Source organism: Primulina tabacum, chromosome 16 (assembly GCF_025594145.1).
Source record: "Primulina tabacum isolate GXHZ01 chromosome 16, ASM2559414v2, whole genome shotgun sequence".
Lineage (NCBI taxonomy): Eukaryota > Viridiplantae > Streptophyta > Magnoliopsida > Lamiales > Gesneriaceae > Primulina > Primulina tabacum.
This window is the reverse complement of record NC_134565.1, coordinates 35,979,420-36,001,316: the sequence shown is the minus strand read 5'-3', so window position 1 is coordinate 36,001,316 and position 21,897 is coordinate 35,979,420. Positions and strand designations below refer to the sequence as shown.

The 21,897-nt window shown below is 35.4% G+C and overlaps 2 protein-coding genes and 2 pseudogenes across 2 annotated transcripts; 1 reads left to right on the top strand and 3 right to left on the bottom strand.

Moving 5' to 3' along the window:
• Positions 1-183: 183 nt before the first annotated feature.
• On the bottom strand, positions 184-3,076 carry LOC142529570 (zinc finger protein GAI-ASSOCIATED FACTOR 1-like; annotated as a pseudogene).
• A 3,334-nt stretch (positions 3,077-6,410) lies between these two features.
• Positions 6,411-9,644, bottom strand: LOC142528559 (uncharacterized). Its single transcript, XM_075633600.1, has 4 exons — positions 9,619-9,644; positions 9,116-9,394; positions 7,731-9,063; positions 6,411-6,596 (listed from the first exon to the last, which is right to left on the bottom strand). Exons 1-4 carry the CDS (start codon positions 9,642-9,644, stop codon positions 6,411-6,413), a joined length of 1,824 nt encoding a protein of 607 aa, XP_075489715.1.
• A 1,344-nt stretch (positions 9,645-10,988) lies between these two features.
• Positions 10,989-12,589, top strand: LOC142530026 (uncharacterized; annotated as a pseudogene).
• A 4,658-nt stretch (positions 12,590-17,247) lies between these two features.
• On the bottom strand, positions 17,248-20,233 carry LOC142529680 (putative indole-3-acetic acid-amido synthetase GH3.9). Its single transcript, XM_075635288.1, has 4 exons — positions 19,806-20,233; positions 19,581-19,682; positions 18,490-19,325; positions 17,248-18,264 (listed from the first exon to the last, which is right to left on the bottom strand). Exons 1-4 carry the CDS (start codon positions 20,099-20,101, stop codon positions 17,690-17,692), a joined length of 1,809 nt encoding a protein of 602 aa, XP_075491403.1. The 5' UTR covers positions 20,102-20,233; the 3' UTR covers positions 17,248-17,689.
• Between the last annotated feature and the right edge of the window lie 1,664 nt (positions 20,234-21,897).

Below are 21,897 nucleotides of genomic sequence, written 5' to 3'. Positions count from 1 at the left end.
GAAGCATTACACCCCCATTTATGAATGACATGCAAAAATGGGAATCCACCATTCATCGGCTTATCAAACTCCTCCCACTATTTTCAAGAGTGGTAATCTTTTTTCCATTTTCGCTTACCCGATTATTCGATTCGAATCCGAGATCTAACCATTGATATAGTTCCTCTGTCCTGTTTTTACTCATCAGAATGTATTGTACAATGGCTTTTCTACATCAGAATCTCCATGTGAGATCTGTTGATGGAAAGGGTTATGCATAGCTTGAATTCTCTGCTGATTCATGGCTTCCACGTCCATTCTCTGGTCATGCAGATTATTCTGTGCCCTTGATCCCCCAACCCCCAAGAAATCAACGGTCGTCATATCATTTCCCCCTCCCAATCTTGTAAGATTTCTTGCCATGACATTATTGTTATGTACTCTTCCCGTGTTGAATACCAGCACAGCTTTGATCGCTATTTTCTTGTATTTCTACTAAATTTTTCAGGAATCCGGCAGCCGCCACTGAGTTATGGTCGCTCCCAATAAGCATTCCGCCGTACATCACCATATCATCATTCATGGCGGAGCCACCAGCTCCGCCTCCGCCGTTCTCAAACAGTTGGGTGGCAAATCCACTATTCATAATCAATGCTGAAGATTGTTGTTCGTTTTGAGGTTGAAAGTTGTCGTAATGGATATTAGTAATGGGTCTAGCACTGGATATCTGGTCGGGGCCGGACATGCTGCTGACAAAGCTCTTCTGCATCATAGGGGAGTTGATACTATTGCTTGCCGTGGCCCCCATTTGGGCTGCTTTCTGCAGCAGAGCCGTGGCAGACATATGGGAGCCAGATCCCGAAATTTGGCCCAGGTTCTTGTTATCTTGGTGATAGTTGTAGCCTGACGGGGACGAGTTTGAGCTGAGTTGAAGGCCGGATGAAGTCGAAGGCATGCTTCTTGGGCTGCCGAAGAGATTACCCGAACTGCTCGAGAACATGGCGCCTGCGGCACCGATGTTCATCGGCTTGAAAGGGATCGGGACTAGCTCTTGTTGGAGTGATTTTAAAGGGTTGTTGAATTCCATTGATGTGTTGGAGTTGGCGTTTATAGGCATAGTGGACAATAACTCGGGCATTTGGGCTTGCAAATTCGGGATCATCACGCCATGGGTCATTACTTTGCTGTTTTCTTCGGCCAATGCATCACAAAATGCCCGGTGAGTTATGAAGCTGTCTCTCCTGAATGAAACAAACCATTCTATATATAATTTACAAAAGATTCATTGAAATATATATAATTTGACAAAAAAAAAGTAGTTCTTATCTCGAATTTCTGTTGCAAATGGAATAGTGAATGAATCCTTAACTCATTTTTGTCAAAAGAAAAAAACATCCTTAGATCTTTGCTTCGTGTGAAATTTGATAGCAGCTAAAAAAGCCAAGGAAAAAGCAAGATTGGTTTTTAAATTGATCTACTTAATCAAAACTTAATATCAGTTCACTAAATTGATTTATGGGAAATTCGACACTGTAGGATCAATGACCCATATGTAGGTTTGCCGGGGAATGGATCTCACGGGGTCATTGATCTATACACTTAGAGCCCTAAGTGGCTGGGTAAGTGTAGGATCAAAGTTTCCATTGATTTGTATGTATACAACTTGCCGAGCATTATTGACTTGGCGATAGACATTGCTGATATGACACCGATCGAAAGCTACTGAGATACTCGAGTGAAATTAAGAAATTTGGTAAATATCGATCTAAATGTGTTAAACAAACCAATTTATTATGCTGATACCAACAACTTATAGTAGCCTCCTAAAAACTCAACCATTGTGCTATCTTTTTAACTAAAGTTAGCACTTTCGAATACCAATAGGATAAATGCACTTCATCCTGGTGAGTAAAAGCAAAGCTTACCTCGAGAAAATGGTTCCACAGTCACACTTATACTCCCTAGTGCCACAAGTCTTTTGATGGGCTTTCCAATCAGATTGAACTGCATATTTCTTGGAGCATTTGTCACATTTCCACTTCTTCTCTCCATGTTTCCTGCTGTAATGTTTCTTGATCCCGGTTAGATCGCCTAAGGCTCGATTTGGATTATTGTGCACACAGGACGGTTCAGGGCAGATGTAGACGCGTTTTCGCGCTTCGGTCGTGGTTCTCTGCTTAAGCTTCCATGGAAGATTGTGACCTCTTCTGTGTAATTGCAGATTTTGATCCCTTTGAAACCCTTTGTTACATATTTCACACACAAATCTGTTTGTTGCCATAAGGGTGGTTGGTGATAAAGCAACAACTTCAGCTGTGGGATCTGATTCATTTTTAGTATTTTTAGACTTCTAAAAATTGAAGAATAAATTCAAACATTGGTAGCCAAAAACACAATTTTATCCCATATTTATACAAGACTTGGTCATATGAAAATCTAATATGATGTTCAAATCAGATAATTTTGATTTTTTTTATTTGTGATGTGTTCGTTATCTATGTTAATTTATTGTTTGTTGTCTATATTGTCGGGGATCAAAACTGTTTTAGGATTCACCAAATTCGTTTTGGTCTTTCCTCCTTCAGTTTATAACGATGAATTAACGTTAGGTGTCAGAAAAATCTTAAATTTAAAAATCGAAGTAATAGATTATTTGATCCTAAATATTCATATCATTTTATTCCATACGATATGTTTGCAGCATAAGGCGGCTAAAACTCGTCATTCTGTGTGTGAAGATCATATAGTGACACGAAATTCTTAACTTATTTCCAAGAACATAAATTAAAATAGAGTGATGCAAGAGTTGTACAACTTGCCTGGAGTTCCTGGTAGATTTCGTTTCTTCTTGGCAGTTGAAGTGGAGCCATTCCTGCTGTTCGTGGTCGCAGGCGCGAGCGACTGGTTGTGTTGCACCAGCTTCAGTTCATGGCTCTGCTGAACTTCTCCAGAAGAGAAACTCCCTTCATCACCTGTAATATTTGACATTTAGATTTATTAAAAAAAATTAATATTAGTTATATAATAAGTTTCTTTTTAGTGTGTGTGTTTTTTTTGGGCCCGAGATTGGATTTTCTTTAAATTTTGGTTTCTTGGTGTTGGTGCAAGTGTAATCCAAAAAGGGATTTGTTTTTTGGGAGAGCCTAAAATGAGGAATTTGGTTGAAGTGGAGGAGGACAAAAGGGGAGCGAAATCTCCTCTATTTGTGGGAGAAGAGAGGGGGGTTTTGCTCTTTGTTGGCTTTGGGATGTCAACATATGAATATGGTCTACTTTGGCTTATGTGATATTATATATAGTTGTGAGAAGAGACAGCTGATGGAGAAATGCCCCTAGTTTTATTCCTTTATTCACAAAATATATATTTTTTGCTAGTTTCATGTACAGTTACAGAGGACGATGTGCATTTTCCACGTTCTTTAGTTGGGTTTTGGTCATTTAATAAGTCGAAATTTGGCTATAGTGCAATATTTTTCAGTCCTTTTTCATAAAAGAGCTTGTAAAATCCGACAGTGTCAGCAATATTAGACATTATGTTAGTAATAATATTTGATGTCATGTCGGTATTTTTTATGTCAAGCAGTATTTCAATTAAAAATGACTAAAAATGTATTGTTATATTTTGACCAAATTTTGACTAATTTAAGAACCAAAACCCAAAAAGAGGAATTAGAAAATGCTTTGCTAACATTTCTCTTGATGATGTATGTGAACATGCATCTTTCACATTTTGTGTGTAAAATTTTTTTCAAAAAAAAAAATAATTTCACTCGCTCCTGATGATTGAAAGGCGCTCACCACTTTTAATCAACATTATTGAATCTAACAAGATTTAGAAGGAGAGTCATTCTTAAAATATGTTTTCATATATATATATATATATATATATATATATACGCATGCACGAAACTCTTGCGAGATTGTCTCACGAATTAATTTTTTGAAACGGATCTTCGATCCGACCTAACTAATGAAAAAATTATTTTATGCCAAAAAAATAGTTTTCACGTTATGTGTGGATCGATTCGACTCGTCTCACACGAGACCTGTTATTGTTTCTTAATTAAAAAAATTCTTTGCCAATACCAATAAAAAGAAACTTAACGAAGTTTTTACTTAAACTTCCAAACAAAACGGCCATGTTTGAAGAATATTGAATTATATAAAAGTGTGTAAAAAAATAAAATCGAGAATATAGAAAAAAGGTGAACATTTGGATGCTATTGATCCAATGTACAAAAAAAAAAAAAGGCAAAAATCCTACGAAAATAAAATATTTTATTGCGGATTTGAGTAAGAAACAAGCGGCCGATAAAATTCAATAAAAAGTGTGATAACTTGAATTTTCAGCAGTAGCTAATATGTTGCAGCAGCTAGAATGTTACAGCAGCAGCTCATATTTAGAAGCTGCTATTTTTCCTAGCAGACATGTATTTTCCAACAGACAGAATCCAGCAGCAGAAGAGTTCAGTAGCGCGAGATTCCAGCAGACAACTCCTGATTCAGCTTAGACTTGTAACTGAAGCATTTAACAGGGAATAAAGACTGTTAATGACAGATTATGTCATTAATTGGGAAGCCAACAGTCAGATTTTGGCCTATCAAAATATCACCCTCAATCTCTGAAATTGTTGTTACACAAATCTTGAGATCACTTGAAATTAGAGCGAAGAAAGTGCATTTTTCGTAGCAGTTGAAACCAGTAGCAAGAACAAGCAGATTTCCAGACTTCAACCGAAATATTTAGCAAATTACGGTAAGTGGGCTTATGTATAAGTATCTTGAAATCAGTTTGATAATTTCTGTTTTAAAGCTCAGTTTCTGTATGTTTGATTTCTGATATCTGATTTTTTTTAAAGCACTGAAACTCCCTAGTGAACTAATGGTAGGAATATATATTCTGAACATTTTTGAATTCTGATTCTGATTCTGGCCTCACCCCTTAGAGAAGAGAACATATAGGGGACTGATATCAGTTTAGCCATGAAATTCACTAACGTGCTCAGTGCTTACTAATTCTGATTTCTGTTCTGAAACCTGTGATTTCTGAATACTGATTCATGTTCTGAAAGTAAAAGTTTCTGTATATTCTTGTATTATTGTTTCTGTTTAAAATTGGTTTTGAAAAATGGGAGATTATTCCCACCCCTACTTACTGAGTGACGACCATATCACTCACCCACCAAACCCATCTCAGATAAGAATACTGAAGAAATGTTAGAAGAAGAGGAGCAAAATCAATTTTGGGGTTGGTGATGACGATCGTTGTTCTCAGTTTTGATTTATATTTTATATTCCGCTGCATCTATTCAGACATTATATTTCTGGTTTTACATTTTCGCTGTAAAACATTATTAATTGACTTGTATCAGACATTGAATATTCAGTATTATGAATAAAAGACTGGTTTCTGAATTTTGTACTTCTGAGGCTTATTGTTTTCGGATGTAAATTTGAGAGTAACGCCGGTGTCGACCAACCCCGTCCCAGGGCGTGACATTGAGGAGTATGCAGCATATATTATATAAAAAAAAGATCAATAGTGTTTGATCAAACTTTAAGATTTTTTTAAAAAAAAAATAATCTAAAATCTTTCATTGGAGATATGCCTTAGGTTTATTATATTTACGTACATATTATTTTATCTATAATCCAATATAAAAAAAAATCATATTAAAATTGAAATATTTTTTAAGCTCTTAAGCTTAAGAAAAATATATTTAAAATTATTATTTCTGATACAATTGAATCCGGCACTTCGCTTCTACAATTATTCTAAATCGAGATGTCTAATAAACAACAGAAGAAGACATGAATTGGAACGTGAAACTTGCACCAACTTCTAACAAAGAAGTCAAATTAACAACCCAAAACATTACAAAAACAAGAATTTCCAGTTACCAAACAAATCACATACATGGGATTCATCGATGAATATCGATACAATTAATGAATTCCATTACAATAAATGACACTAATAATCCAACAAGAATTGAAATTTAATTATTCTGATTACTTCATAATAGCTATGCCAACAATAGACAATTAGCTAATTGACACAAACTAAGATACCTTAATTTCCGACTAAAAATAAAGATTAACCTTAAAGTTAGGCATTATTTGGATAAAAACAAACGAAATAATCCCAAGATTTCGCTATCTGTTCCTTTCATGAAAAATTGACGTTCGATTTTATCGTATAATCGACTAGCTTAATGTGTTTTTATTTAAACGTTATTTTCACCAAAATGATTTATAATTTAAAGGTGAAATAGCTATTTATAATTGGCATTGTTCGGCAGCATTGCATCGAGCAATTGCTTAGTCAGTTTGATTAATACCAACGGTTATTCTTACAATTTATTTCTTTTCATTTGTTTGCTTTTTTGTTTGATAATGAATTCTTTGACCCCACCTTGAAACAGACACAATTTAACTATCATAAAACTGATAAATTAATGCTATTGCAGACTTAGAAACAAAGCTGCGATTCTTTTGCAATTTAACTGGTATTTCTGGATCCATCTCATCTAGCTGTTCCTTCACTATGGTCAGTAGGATCTTCCCACTCTTGATGGATAGCAACTGTTGATTCAGGGGATGACGTAGATTTAACATCTGGATGACAAACAATCATAGAATCAGAGAAGTGGAAGAGCAAAGTTGCTGGAATGTGAGAATCACTCGGCGAAATGCAAAATGCAGAAAAGATTTAGCATCAGAGTGAAAAATATGTATAATTACCAGATGATAATGGGTTATTGGAATGTGTTGAAAAAAATTTCAACGCAAACTCAATTTACATCGGCCCACTTTTTATTTCTCTTTTAAACTAGGCCCATGCTAGGCCCAAGCCCAGAAAATAGGCTCATTGGCTTCAAGTCCATCAAGAGATATATAAATACATCATTTATTTACATTTCAAGGGTAATATTTCATTTTCTCTCAAAACTTTTTTCTTAGTTTATCTGGTTTTGGGTAGCACTAACTTGGCACCAGGGGGCTTTCATCTGGCACTTCGATATTCAATAAAAATTACATCGGAAAAGTATATTATTATATCAAATATTTAGTTGACAAAAAAAAAGAAAGTTGAAGCCTGTGAAGAACAGCTTCGATATTTATAAAATTGAAATTTAATAACAAAAATAGAATAAAAATACAAAGAAACAAAACTAATCTAAATAACCAAAATCACAACCTATCTCATCTAATAAATGACACATTACCGAGGCACACCTGATTATTAACACATCAGATTATAATCTACTCTATAAAATATTTGTTGTATACACATGTAATACCGGAATTAAATTATTATATGTAATAAATCAAGAAATTACACATTTACACCTCGCCTAAATATTTTATGCCCAGTGCTTCTGCTTTTTTAGATGATACTTATCTCTTCACTTTCTCGAACTTTAAGATTGCCGCCTTTAGAGTAAAATTATGTACTTTCTGCAAGACTTGTTTATTCTAACGTACTGAAGATCCGACGTTTGCCGCTGTTTTGATAGGGTTAATAATACAACTCAAATATTTTAAATCTTAGGTCCATCAAAACACCAAGTTCTTCGGGTCATATCTATGTAACCTACACCAGGGACGGATCCAGGAATAAAAGTTGGGGGGGCTTGAAGTCAATATGATAAGTTATATATTATTAAAAAAAAATTTACATTATATCGTTCAACGAAGTTGTGCCCTACGAGATTTTAAAACATAAAATTCATCAATAATAGAATTTACATCAATATGTTTAGCTAAATCTCGTTCAATATAGAGTGTCAAACAATCGGCAAGAAAGTCATCCTCCATTTTATTGCGAAGTGCCGTCTTCACATGCTTCATTGCTGAAAAAGCCCGCTCAGTAGTGGCAGTAGACACAGGTAATGTCAAAACAAGATGAATCAATCTAGTCAACATAACATAAACACTTGACCGTCCACTCTCGGTCAATTGCTGACACAACTCAACAAGTGTAGAAACCTTTAAATTCTGCATCACATCAAGTTTATAATGTATCAATTCATACTCCAAAGCAACAATTTCTTTATCTGTGAAATCTCCAGGATAAAACTTCTTCGCAAGCTTGCAAATATCATCACTGTTAAATGGGTCAAATGAATTTTTAGGATCTAAAGCTGTACTAAGAGAAAGAAGTTCCACCGATGACTCATTGAACCGAGTATTTAACTCCATCAAAATGAAATCTATTGCTGCATTAAAAACATCAAAGTGGTAATGATGTTCTATTGTAGTTTGCCGACAGGAACGTCCAATCTTATATAGACAATCAAGGTCAGGTACATCAATTTCATTTCTTGAGCAAAAAACTTTAACTTCCTGAAGAAATTCATTCCACCCACATTCTCTAAATTCTTGAAGGCAAGTTTTGGTAATAGTGACAAATGTGATAGCAGTCAAAATGTCTTGAGATTTTCTTTGAAGAATTTGACAAAGAGTATCTGTTGTTCTCATAATTTTATGCATTAAGTGCAAAATAAACACAAATTCAAAGCTTCCCATGTTTCTGTAAATCCCCCGAACTTTAGCCTTAACTCTTCCATTTGGAGAATAATCACTGAGAACTTCAAAAACTTTGCAAATTGCAGTGTACATACCTATCAAGCTTTTTACCGAATCACAGTGAGAACTCCAACGAGTAGCTCCTGCTCGTTGCAAATTACCAATCTGGTTTGCACCACTTCCAGAATCACGTTCTCCAATTGACAACATATACTCAATTTCATTTCTCTGTGCAGTATGTAATTCAGCAATGCGCTTAGTAGAAGAAGTGACAATATTAACAATATTGTCCAAATGAGAAAAGAATTCCCAAATAACACTAACATCCTTAGCTGCAGAAACCAATGTCAGTTGTAAACGATGTGCAAAACAGTGGACATAGTATGCATAGGGACAATCTTTGAGAAATAATGCTTGAAGTCCATTCCACGCTCCACGCATATTGCTAGCACCATCATATCCTTGGCCTCTGATTTTCTTAACATGGAGATCATGATGAACAAGAACATTTGATATCTCATTTTTCAAATTCATTGAGGTAGTGTCACTAACACTTTTGATGGCAAAAAAATCTTTCTGTCAAAATCCCATGATTGTTCACAAACCTCAATATAATGGCCATTTGCTCTCGTTTAGATATATCTCGGGCTTCATCAACAAGAATACAGAAGTATTTATCTCCAACTTCTTCACGAACCATCTGTCGTACTCTATTGGCCATAATATGTAAAATCTCTTTCTGAATTTCTGAAGCGATATATTGGGCATTTTTTGGAGCATTCTCAAGCACAACTTCATCAATTTCTATATTCATTTTTGCAAAAGCCTTCATCAATTCAAGAAAATTTCCACGATTAGATGAAGATAGAGATTCATCGTTACCTCTAAAAGCACAACCTTGAAGTGTTAGCCAACGAACAGCTACAATTGAGGTGCTCAAACGCAGACGATTTTTTTCTTTTTCCTATTTAGATTGTGCATGCATCACTTTATCAATATGTTGTGAGGGCCTCATCAAATTTTCAGCCCTTCTCTCACACATAGTATGAGGTGAAGAAGCTGCAGAACCAATATGGGCAAGAAAAGCACATGTTTTTCCTTGGTTTACCCTTTTTCAATTGTCAAATCCTTCATTGACCAATGTCGATATATTAGATGAATTAACATCATTCAGGAAAAGAAAACAATAGAAACAATATGCCTTATTTGTTGAAGGCGAATACTCCAACCAATAAAATTTCTGAAACCATTTTTTCTGAAAACGACGATTCTGGCTTCCAAATTTTGTACCTGGATACTCCAACATATCTGGTTGATAAGGCCCCATATTTAGATATGAACGTCTTATCTCATCTCGTACATTAACATGATATTCACATATCTGTTTTCTTTTTCCTGGATCTCGTTCAATAAAAGTAGACGAAGACTGATGATCGTCTCTAGGAGAGGAACATGAAGGAATTTGGATATTGGGAAATAGAAGACTTTCACTGGATTGATGTTGCATTGTAAGGACCGTAGGAATTGAAGTATCTTCACTAGCTTGACGATCTCTCTTCTTAAAGAAAGAGGATATCAATGTTTTTCCTTTCTTTGCAGCAGATTGATATTCCATTTTGAAATAGTTCAATTTATAATCCTAAACAAGAATAAAATAATTATTAACCAAATAAACAAGTAATAGTCACTCAACAACTCAACAACAAACAATCAAGAAACCACAAATCACACACAGAGAAGCTATAAAAAACAAAATAAAAAATGTATAGCCGATTCTTACCTGGATTGTTGCTTTGCCGATGAGCAATTCGATTTCTTCGGGAGTCCGCAATTCTATTCTGTCGCTGAAGGGCTTGGGACTTAGGAGAGAAATTTTGTAGAATTGAGGTGGGGCGGATCAGAGGATAAATTTGGTCTCATCCTTGTAAATGGACGGGACTTGATTGGACTAAGACATTGATGTACGACGGTTTTTGAAACAGCGACGGTTTTTCAAAAAACAGTCGCTAATAGCGACTGTTATTAGCGACTGTTTGAATAAACCGTCACTAGTAGCGACGGTGCAATTAAAACCGTCGCCGCCGATCGATCGGCGGCGGTTTTACTAAAACCGTCGCAAATATTAGCGACGGTTTTTCAAAAACCGTCGCTAAATTATTAAAAAAATGGGCTGGACTGCAGCCCAGTACAGCCCTAGAATGCATCCGTCTCTGACCTACACTACTTTGCAACATTACTTGCATTAAGGAGAATTTGTGTTACGGTCGCTGTCAACTAAAAGTAGTAACTATGCAAATTTTGATCATTTTTTCTTTATCAAAAGTACAAAAAGTTCGGAGATATATTGTTATCCCAGGCTGGAAGTCATTATAAATGCAGTGTAAGTGACCAAAGTAAGAAAAGGGAATTATGTCTAGTCATTTCAAGTGCGTGAACACGAAAAAATAGAGAGTAAAATTTTGTTTAAAGAAAAAACATTAGGTTCACTATATCCATAAAGCATGGCCTGTTGCTTGAGCTTCTGATTTGGCTTCCACAGTCTAGAGTGGGCAAATCAGTCTTTTTAATTTTTTGCTGCTGCTTTATTTCTTTCTATGAGATGGTAGAGTATACTATAAATTTATCTAACACTACACAAGAGACTTAGAGAGCCCTTAACCTTTTTTTCTTCTTCCACTCTACTCTCCTTAATCTAACACGCAGGAGAATGGAAAAGGCATCTGCGAGTGGTGATGAAACGGCCTCCGAAAACCTCAAGTATAAGGTAGTTCTTGTTGAATGCTTATGTATAGATTTTGTATCTGTATTCATTATGCTTATTTTGCAATTATTTATTTTTAATACATTTCTTTACACATTTATACACTTGATACTTATATGCAGACATGGGCTTTAAGAGTGTCTATCCACTGTGAAGGCTGCAAGAAAAAAGTAAAGAAAGTACTTTAAAATATTGAAGGTGGATGTGTGATGGATATATCAGTGTGTTTCTATATGTGGTTCATTTCAAATGCTTTAATTTATGTGTAGATCAATTTAGGTATATTAAGTTTTTATTATTAATTCCTTTTCTCATCAGGTGTGTATAAGATCGAGATTGACACCAAACAGCAAAGGGTTTTAGTAACAGGGAATGTGGATTCTGAAGCATTGATCAAGAAACTTGTCAAGTCAGGGAAACATGCCGAGATTTGGCCGGGTGACCCTGATAAAGAAGGGAAGAAGCCCGGAAAGTCGAAGAAAATCAAGAACAAAAAGGAGTCTAAAGACTGTAAAGATAGTGAAAGTGGTAATGATCTGAAAAAACAATCCAAGAAAGATGATATCAGTCATACTAAACACAATGGACATGCGAAAGAGGATGATGACACTTCTGCTGATGATTGTGCAACGGTGGCATCGACAGCTGAGGAAAAAATGGCAGCAGCAAACCGGAAGTGTCAGTTCTGGCTAGTGGCGGAAGCAAAAAGAAGAAAAAGAAAGGGAAAAAGGGGAACAATAAATCAACCAATGAAGGGGGTGAAAATGGTGGCGGCATTCATGCAGCCGCACCAGCAAGCGGTGGATCTCCTCCGCCTACAGGAACCCCCCAACCGCCCAATGATCCGATGAATTTGAGACCTCCATGGGACCATGTCAGCAAATCTTCTCATTTCCACAGTATTACTACGCTGCCCCAGAATATGGAATGAGTTACAATACTGCACCACTTGGTGCCACAAGTTCCACTTCATACTATGCCATGCCTTTCCCCATGCATTCTTATACGTACTTGAACCCGTATTACCTTGCCCCTCCTCCGCGGTCTGTTCCAACTATAGACGCAAGCAGTCCGGATGGTCATTACGACGACGACGACGAATTCGGATGTTCACTAACGTGACGATATTCCCGATGTGCCATGCATTATGTATGCTACGAGTAACTATGTAATTTAATGTAACATTAGTGTGTTCGAACTATTATAATTGTGTAATAAATAGAAAGATCATAAATAAGATCCTAGCGAGTAATTGTATTATACATGTATTAATTGATATAATTAGTTTAATGTAATTTGCTGCATGTCTTGTTCTTAATCCGGCTGGACCCACATTTTAATTAGGTTTTTCCATCGATCATACGTATATATTTAGATAAATATACGAACAAGGGCCAACCTAACACACAGAAAACAAGAACGATCATTCCTACCAGCTAAAAAATGCAATCATTTCAAATTTTATACATAGATTTTTCTTCACAAATATCAAATTTGCTTTTGAAAATTTTATTAAACTCCCCTCCATCTTACTCCCATAACCACGATCCAGGTCCCTCACACATGTTATGCGATGCAAAATTCTCGTTGGCACGGTGAGGTCACCCAAGAAGTTTAGATAAAACAAGTCTTCAGTTTTGGCAAATCTTACACCTTGTCGAACTAGGACGAAAAATTGTTGATCTCGGGAGAAAACAGGCTGCAGTATATTTTACTCAATTCCATTGCATATAATTTGTTATGATAATAGATTAGCTTAGGAAATTCATGTTTCCAATTATTTTTCAGATAAAATAATTTTCTTTTATTTGCCAAATACACAGTTTCAATTTTTTTAAATATTTTGTCATCCTAGGTATGTGGATGTTGTTTTGGTTAAAAAAGACGGTTGAGTTCGAACAATAAAATATCTCGAATATTTTCTCGTTTTTAGATTTTCATGATCATTCTGCCTAAAACAACTGGTTGATTAATTTCGAATATTTTTGTTTACACACATAAGTTTCATGTGCGTATGTATATACCCATTTGTGTAAAAGTAGAGTTTTGTTAATGAAAGTGAATCAGCTGACAAACCATATGATAAAAGAGTGGGTGGCTTTCCTTTTGGAAAAGAGATCTGTTTAATTTGTTTGGTAAAACACTTCATTTTAATGCATGGCTTAGTCACGTTAAATGGTAAAAGAATGTGAAGGTAGACAAATACTATAGGTTGAAATTAAAGTTCGTGTGGCCGATTTAAAGTTAAATTTGGTGCAATTCTTGAATAGCTTGCATGGACGAGTCGTTATTTTTGAGAAATTGGGGATCTTGCTTTTTTATAAGGTAGGAGGTTGCTAAAAGAACTCAATACAACTATATATGCTTTTCAACATTTTCGCGCAAAAATTTCTAACATATTTCACCCGAAATGTCTATAACTCAAAATGAGTTTAGGTTTATTTGTATGAATCTATATTTGTCCAGTGTGAGTCTCGAGCTATTGGTGTATATCCTTTGATTTGGTTGTGTTATTTTTATTTTGAGAAAAAATTATCTGTACACAATAGGCAAAGAAAGAGGAAAGGTATATATAATATGTTGGAAAAAAGAAATTCAAATGACATCGCTTTGTGAAAAAAAATATTCTCCACATTCCTTTATATTACGACATTGTCCAACTCCAATTTGTCCTTCAGTTCTTTTTGGGTACTTTAATTTTAACAAAGTTAACCTCTTTTAAAGCAAAATTTATACTCTTCCAGCTTCGGAAAAGTTAAAGGTCGAACCAAACCTTAATCAGACAACCAGAAATCATTTTATACGGTGAAAATATAAAAAATAAAAATAAAAATAAACATTATTCTAATTTGGATCGCCGGACAATCCATTGCGTTTAAAATCAATCGGTTTTCAACAAACAGACTGCATAATAGCTAGAGGTTTATAAAATATTCACCTTATGCATGAATCGACAGTATAGTGCCAGTCTGGGAAGACCAATACGATCGATGATTCTATGGTACTAGAGACTTGTTTTTTTGAATGTTTATTCTTTTGTGATCGATTACATAATGTGCAAAAAAATTCATATATAGTGTGGTTCCATCAATTTCATTTTCATGACAACCAATAATCTCTGCTTGTGAGATATATATGATTCAATTGTTCTCCAAAAAATGCTCTTTTCATAGGCATCTACTAAGAACAATTTTGTCCAAAATCCATGCAAATCTGAAAGACTAAGCCACCACAATATCTTAACACTACAGTTGATAAATCTGCTAACGCACGGCAGAAAATTCATCGGTTCTTAAATTGATAAAAGGAAAAAAATTTGAACTATAAGTTATTTACCGTTTGGCTTGTGGGATAATGTGGCGCCCCAAACATCGCCACGTAATCATACAACATGTGACGTCATATGCACAAAACTTTTCTTTTCAACGACGTAATAATATAATGCATATACGACAAAATAGTGCAATCATCACACTATCTACATCAGTGTAGCAGAAACAGTATAATAAATGCATACATAACTCAAATAAGACAATAAGCTATATTGTCTTTATGCACTATCAACTATAGGAATGTTTGACTATTCACACCTAGCCTTTCACCTCTATATATCATGTCTCACGACATAGTCCTGTAACATGTCCAACAGAAACAGCCCCTGAAGGGTGAAGCATACACAACAATCATCATCGTAATATATAACAATTATATTAACAACCCCATAAAATATAGCTGAAATCCTAACAGAAATACTCACTTTGCTTTTTGTGGACAATCAAACCACCAACGATCTTAACGACATCACTTCCATACTACTGCAACGACAACATCAACGATACGTCGCACCCCTATTCCGGCGAGATCAATATCGTCGATCGAACAAAATCAACGATAAGTCGCACCCCTACTCCGGCGACAACAATATCGTCGATCGAACAACAGCAACGATATGTCTCCCAACAACGACAGCCAGCAACATCAACAATAATAAACAACAACAAATATAATATCAAATCACTCAATTCTGGTGATTTATCACCGTTCAACACAATAATATTTATCAATACTAAACAATGACAATATATGCATGTACGTCAATACGTACCTGATAATCGAATATATATATAAAATATAGCTATTCTTTGATCCTGAGGCTTGCGACGTATCTAAATAATTCAACAACAATTATCAGATCATTGTCACCGTATCAACACAATCATAACATCCTCAATGCACAACATCAAATAGCCCAATAACAATTAATTTAACAAAATATAACTCGATTATACATCTTCATCGTTCAACAATTAATATTCTGGTGTATTTAATTCACAATACTAACATCAAATACACCATAGTCAATTAACTTCAAATAATAGGTTATTTTACAACATTCGTTAAACTACGAAAATTTTATATCAACATGTAGCCTATACTTTGTAAACTCTGGATATATAATCAGAATTAATAATAACTGATAAAAAAACTCTTCAATTTCAACGATTAAAATCTCTAATTATAATAAATTGAGAATAATTCAAAATAACATCACTATAATCATCTCTTCTTTGTTAAAATAATATAATATCCAACAAGCTTCAATTTCTGTATGATTTAACAATTTGTCGGATTTATTGGGAAATCGACGAATTTCAAATATCACCAAAAATATAAAATTTATACATCAAATCGAAAATCTCGTGTCAACGATCCCAAAACTGAAGTCGGTTCGTCGATTGAATAAATCGATAACTCACACGATCGAAAAGAGAATCAAAATCGCGTTCTTTCTTTTTCTTTCCGTTAAAACTTTATGTGAATGAGTAAGTTTTCAAATTTATCTTTCTTAAATATAATATAATATTTAATATTTACATTTTAACATCGGTATATCACTTTGGACCAGTCAAACGATCAAATTTTTCAAAACTCAAAACATAGAACTTCTATATCTTTCAGTTTTTTACTTTATATCCAAATTTCAAATCATATGGACTTTATATTACCAAAATATATCATATTTCATTCTTTAAAAATCATTGATTATTTAATAATCTCACATTACTGAATCAACAAATTGTGATATTTATTTCAAGCATTACAGATAAAGTGATTAAAAAATGATAATATATTGAAAAATAAAAATAATATAACTATTTTTTAAAAATCTAATTATTGTAAAATATGAGTCAAATGCCAGAGATGATGCGAATCAAACATGAAATTAAAAGGTGATTGTATATGAATATATACATTAATATTTAATAGCTATACCGACGTTAATTCATATACAGGAGTTTCATGATATAAGTGAGATTTAATTACCTTTATAATTAACTTTTATTAATAGTTAATTTTTATATTACATCATATGATAAATAATCGTCCCGGAGGGGGGAATTATTCCACCAATCCATTCACTCACAAATTGCAAAGAATATGCCTATGCAGTAGGCTTATCCAAAGAGACTCTCCATAGTCCATATTCACTGCTCCACTATCAACATTTTATTCCTCCATCATCGACATTTTATTCCTCTTTTTTGTTTATCATACTACTATAAATTTGCACTAAGGCTACGTTATTTGAGGATGCAGTCGATATATTTTTATTTTCTACCTAAGAAATCTCGAACATGAAGTCTCCATCGAACTCCAGCCGGGGTCTTTTGCAGCAAAAACCAGAGCACGAAATGGGAAAAAAGTTGGAGCAAAAATGTGAGAACTCAGACGTATGTGGTACAGATTTTATTGAAAAACGAAGAAAAATATATCGTGTAGAAGATCCCATGAGATTTATAATGTTCTTGATTTCTTGGAACCACACTTGAATTCTTGTACCTACTTGAAGTACACGATCAATTGTCAAAATATTCTATTTTGATTATCGAAGATTTACAAGAACTGTTCTTAATTAGTTCCAAAATTATCTCCTTCAATAACAACTCTGAGACTTAAAAAAAAAAAAGATTGCAGTTCCATCTCGAGAATACAAGGTATTCCAATTAATAGTGTCTTTTTACTTCAACACGTTGTCTGTCTGATCACTTGGAATATTTTCTTGTATTTAGAGGGCTTAACTAAGCACCACAATATGTAACATGTTCGTAGTAATTTATTAAGTCTTGGTTTCAGCCACCTCTTTGTATCCCAATTGTATTTGACATCATGATTTCGATAATATCCGGCTTCATGTTAGTATTACGGCAAAAATCATAATCGACTGCGGCACCAAATTTTGACTAATTGAAAAATCAAAATTCTATATTACTATGTAGACTAACTCGCGAAATGAGTTTTGGAATTTTTCCTAATATATTTGATGCCTGTATTTGATATGGCATGAAGCAATAAACACAATATTGGGCTCATTAGTCTTAACAATCTTGGGAGTTGATTTGTATATATCCCTCCAAAATCAAGCACTCCAAGCAGGATCCCTAGGACTAAAATAACACCCAGTCACATTGCCATTAAGCAGATTCAAAGCAGCTTTGGATTTCACACACCTTGGAGTTTTGTACTGATTTATCGACGCCCCACCCTGTGTGATGAACAAATCCATCAGCTTCTCAAAGGTGCCCCTCTTCACTACCCTGATCTCCAATGGTCCCACTGATTTATCGTTCGTCCTGCACCGGCGGTACACGTAGTCCAACCCCTCCTCCACGGCAATGCAGCATTCTTTCAGTACTTGGGCGTTCAGGCGCGAGGCTTCCGGGTGGAGCATGTCGCTGATCTCCCAGTAGATGACATAGTGTCCGGGGACGGAGGAGGTGTCCGCGGAGCTGGTGTATTCGAGGAGGAGCGTGTGGCGGGGCTCGAGTAGGTTCTTGGTTGCCACGGTTATGCTGCGGTGGAGGTCCTCCTCGTTGGTCTTGTCGTTGTCGATGCTGAGGACCACGTTGCGGCGGCAGATGAATCGGAAGGAGGGAGCTTTGTTGTGGAAGCCGGTGACTTGGAGGACGTCGCCTATGCGGTAACGGTTTAATCCTGCAAGAAATCACAAAGAATTGGTTGGTTATCAAGATTTCATGCCTTGCTTCTTTTTATAAGAACTTCAGATATAAGTTGATTATGAATTTCAGTAAAAACCCATCCCATGCAAAATATAATGACCCTCAGGCGACATTATGTATTTAAATATGGTTTAGATAATGTCAAAACTTTGATATTTGACTAACATGATCTGAAAACTAGAGAAAAAAGAAAAGTGACCTGAAAATGTAGTGACTACGAGTTCATAGTAACACCCAAGTTTCACATTCACCAAGTCCACAAGCCTGCTTGGAGCCACCCTTATCTCGTCATCTTCTTCTTCGAACTCCACTGAAAACGTCCCATTTCCCCCTAATGGTATGAACTCAAAGTACCCCATATTTGGCAACAACGTGAAAGAGACCTCCCTATGATCGCACAATGGCCTCAAATTCACCCCGAAATAGCACTCCGACGACGCGTACATCGTACAGATCAACGGCAGCTTTTCATCGCTGTAGTATCTCAACGCCGGGACGTACTGGGACATCGATCCAGTCACCACCGCCTCGATGAACTTCGCGTTAGGCCACAGGCGACAGATTATCCCCTTCCACGACGCCGTCTCCCCGCATATCTGCTCAATCTCGTCTGCCAGGTCAGGATAAGGTCCATCCAAGACACCCGACATCGCGTACCTACACTCCCTATCGTCGATCGAGGCACCAAGTTTTCCGGCACGGATGTCGCGGCAGAAATCACGCCAGTGGTGTTCGAGGAAGGAAATGGCTCGGAGGAGTGCGGAGGCGAAGACCGCACCGAGGCGGAGGACTTCTCGGCGGTGTAGTAGGCCGGCCAGTAATTGGCAGTACATGCTTTGATCGCTGTCATAGCAGAGAATGGTGGCATTGGGGCTGGTGAAATCGTTGAAAATGTCATGAGGTCGGTGCTGGAAGTGGCGGCTCCGGTAGTAGCTTGTTAGCACGGTGCGAGCCGGTAAGCCGCAGGGAGTTGAGGTCTCCGCTTTCACGAAGTAGAGGTGCATGGCTTTTCCCTCATCCAACCCCAATACGTACCTGTTTCCAAAAGCATGCAGGCTAACTATAAGCTATCATGGTCAATTTTGAAAATATGACTCAATGACTAAACATTATTTCAAGGTAAATTTTATCCTATACATAAGTACTTGTATTCCTCTAATTAATCAAATTTTAGTCTTAAAGTAGAATATTGCTGACAAATCCGACTGAAACTGAAATTCAAGCACGTTCTTCATGAAAAGATGTACGTATACATAATAACACAAGGTAAAACATAATAATCTTCTTAACTGATTGATTAAAGGCGTGATGAGATTATACACAAAGGTGCGACGATCAAGGTCTCCGGCGATCGACGGCATCAACTTGGGTTCTCCCTCCGACGTACCCGAGCTGCAAATTTATTCATCAAATCAATATCCTAAAAACTACCAGTATTTTGGTTGGGGGGTTAAACAGACTCTGCTCGTTAAATTATTGATGTATTTCCTTTCATTTTATGCGTAAAAAACTTGCCTGCATAACAATTCTGTAATGGGTTGGCCGGTAATAAGACTTGAATTTTCTCCACTCGCAATCCTCACAATGTAAGGCCTAATATCCTTGTACGTAATAACGGGCACATTTTTCTTGAACTGGGATACAATCTTCTTCGACGAATCGCCGATGTATTTATTCAGATACTCCGTATCCCCGTTTTGCTCCAATATTTTTTTCAATAATTCTTCTTGAACTTCATCTGCATTTGATGTTAGTCTTTCCAGCTCCTTCAATGCTTCCTCACCTTTGTACTCCAATTTCTCTCCGTCCATTCCGATTAAATAAAAAAAAAACACGTTGAGAGGGTTTTTAAGTATATAAATTAATGCTGGGAAGATTTTTCTAAACAATACACATTTTACGGTCAAAATGGTTCTGTTTCTTCTGAGGATTAATACATGCTGGTCTATATATAAAGAGTAATGGTATGGCATGTGACCCTGTAATCTGCACAGTGAATTCTTTTTGTGACATGATAGCTTTGGTTCCTAGCTCGACGTCAGGTATTATCGTATTATTCCACTGTACAAGGTGACACCATATATTATTGATAATATATGGCATGTCGATTAAATATTTTGATACAAAATTGGATTGTTGATGTGTTCAGAAAACAAAAAACTAATTAACTTATTAAAATAAGACCAAACTTTGAGGATTGATCATGTCAACTTTCCATAATAAATATTGATTGGAGTATTGATTATTGTTCAATATAGCTTCTCATTTCATAAATCAAGTGTGTGTGTGTGTGTGTGTGTGTGTGTGTATATATATGTGTGTATGCTTTCTTTGTTCTTTTGTCAATTCTAATCCTTTTCTAGACGTTGCGCTAATTAACATGATTCTCGATGAAAAATTACCAAAATTTGGAAGATACGGGACTAATAATGAAATTTAAAACTATAGATAATCAAAATCACAAAGAGACGAACATATAAAACTCAATATGCAGTTTTCCTATACATAAATTCAATCCACATTATTTATGTACTATTCTTTTTTTTTTCCTTATTCCAAAGTGAACCTGACGCAAGAAAAAGCCATGAAGAAAAAGCCATGCTCTTTTTCACTATTTATTAAAGTGGTAAAGTTAAATACTTTAATTTTACTATAAAGTTGATTTGTTGTAATTGAATTTTTTCCTAACATATTGAATAAGGGGATTCTTAATGTTTTTCCACTGTTTTATCATTCTAGGCATTAAGGCAGACAGCACCTGATTCATGTTGACTCACTAATTAATGTGTCCTTTAATTGTAATTAATATGAACACATAATACGATTCAGAAATTGATATGGCTGCCTGTTTAAGGAAAACCTTTCTCACGTCAAATATTCAAATATATATTTTAACAATTTTTATGTTTAATTTTGTAAAAGTTGAATTAAAAATTGAATTCTTACATTTATAAAGTCCATGGTGTGAAGGAATTGAAAATAAAATATGTTAAGGAAGTTGGAGTATCTGTTTAAAGAATTAAATAACCTTCCTTTATACATTATTAATAAAAACAACCTAGAATAAAATAAAGGAAGATGTATCATTTAAAAATGGATTAGATGTGATTTGCATTTGCTATCACGTTTCACATTATTTTTTTCACGATTCATATTTTCAAGTTTTAAGCATCTAACGCGACGATACAAGATAAAGGTGAGAAACGATGGAGTCGAAGCAATGGAAATGTGAGCCAGCCTTCTATGTTGCACAATTTTGCGATTCCGCGCGCCTTGTATGGATATAACATCTTCCCACATAGGAGCTAGCATATATAATCAAAATCAAGCGCATGTTACTTACAAAATAACTCTTTTTTATTGCATAAAACAAGTGCATGCAAAGAAAAACAGAAGGAATAAAATTTTGTTGGCTTTAGGTATCAGTTCTAGCAATCTCGTACGTACTTGGTGTGATTGACGTGTGAACCACTTAAAACAGAATTGAAATTCTTTTCTTTGATTGCAACACTCGGCCTACATGCCCAACCACTTTTTTGAATAAAGTTGTTGTAAATATGCATCAGAAAAAGAGTAGGTCTCTTGTGAGACGGTCTCACGAATCTTT

Excerpts from the sequence above, each read along its gene's own strand:
- LOC142528559 (XM_075633600.1), bottom strand. The coding sequence starts at position 9,644 with ATGAAGGATTTGACAATTGAAAAAGG. Across the intron at positions 9,395-9,618 it reads GATTTGACAATTGAAAAAGG|AGGTAACGATGAATCTCTAT; the intron begins GTAAACCAAGGA and ends TTGTGCTTTTAG. Across the intron at positions 9,064-9,115 it reads CAAATGGCCATTATATTGAG|TGTTAGTGACACTACCTCAA; the intron begins GTTTGTGAACAA and ends TGCCATCAAAAG.
- LOC142529680 (XM_075635288.1), bottom strand. The coding sequence starts at position 20,101 with ATGGACGGAGAGAAATTGGAGTACAAAGGTGAGGAAGCATTGAAGGAG. Across the intron at positions 19,683-19,805 it reads ATTACAGAATTGTTATGCAG|CTCGGGTACGTCGGAGGGAG; the intron begins GCAAGTTTTTTA and ends ATAAATTTGCAG. Across the intron at positions 19,326-19,580 it reads ATCACGCCTTTAATCAATCA|GTACGTATTGGGGTTGGATG; the intron begins GTTAAGAAGATT and ends TTTTGGAAACAG.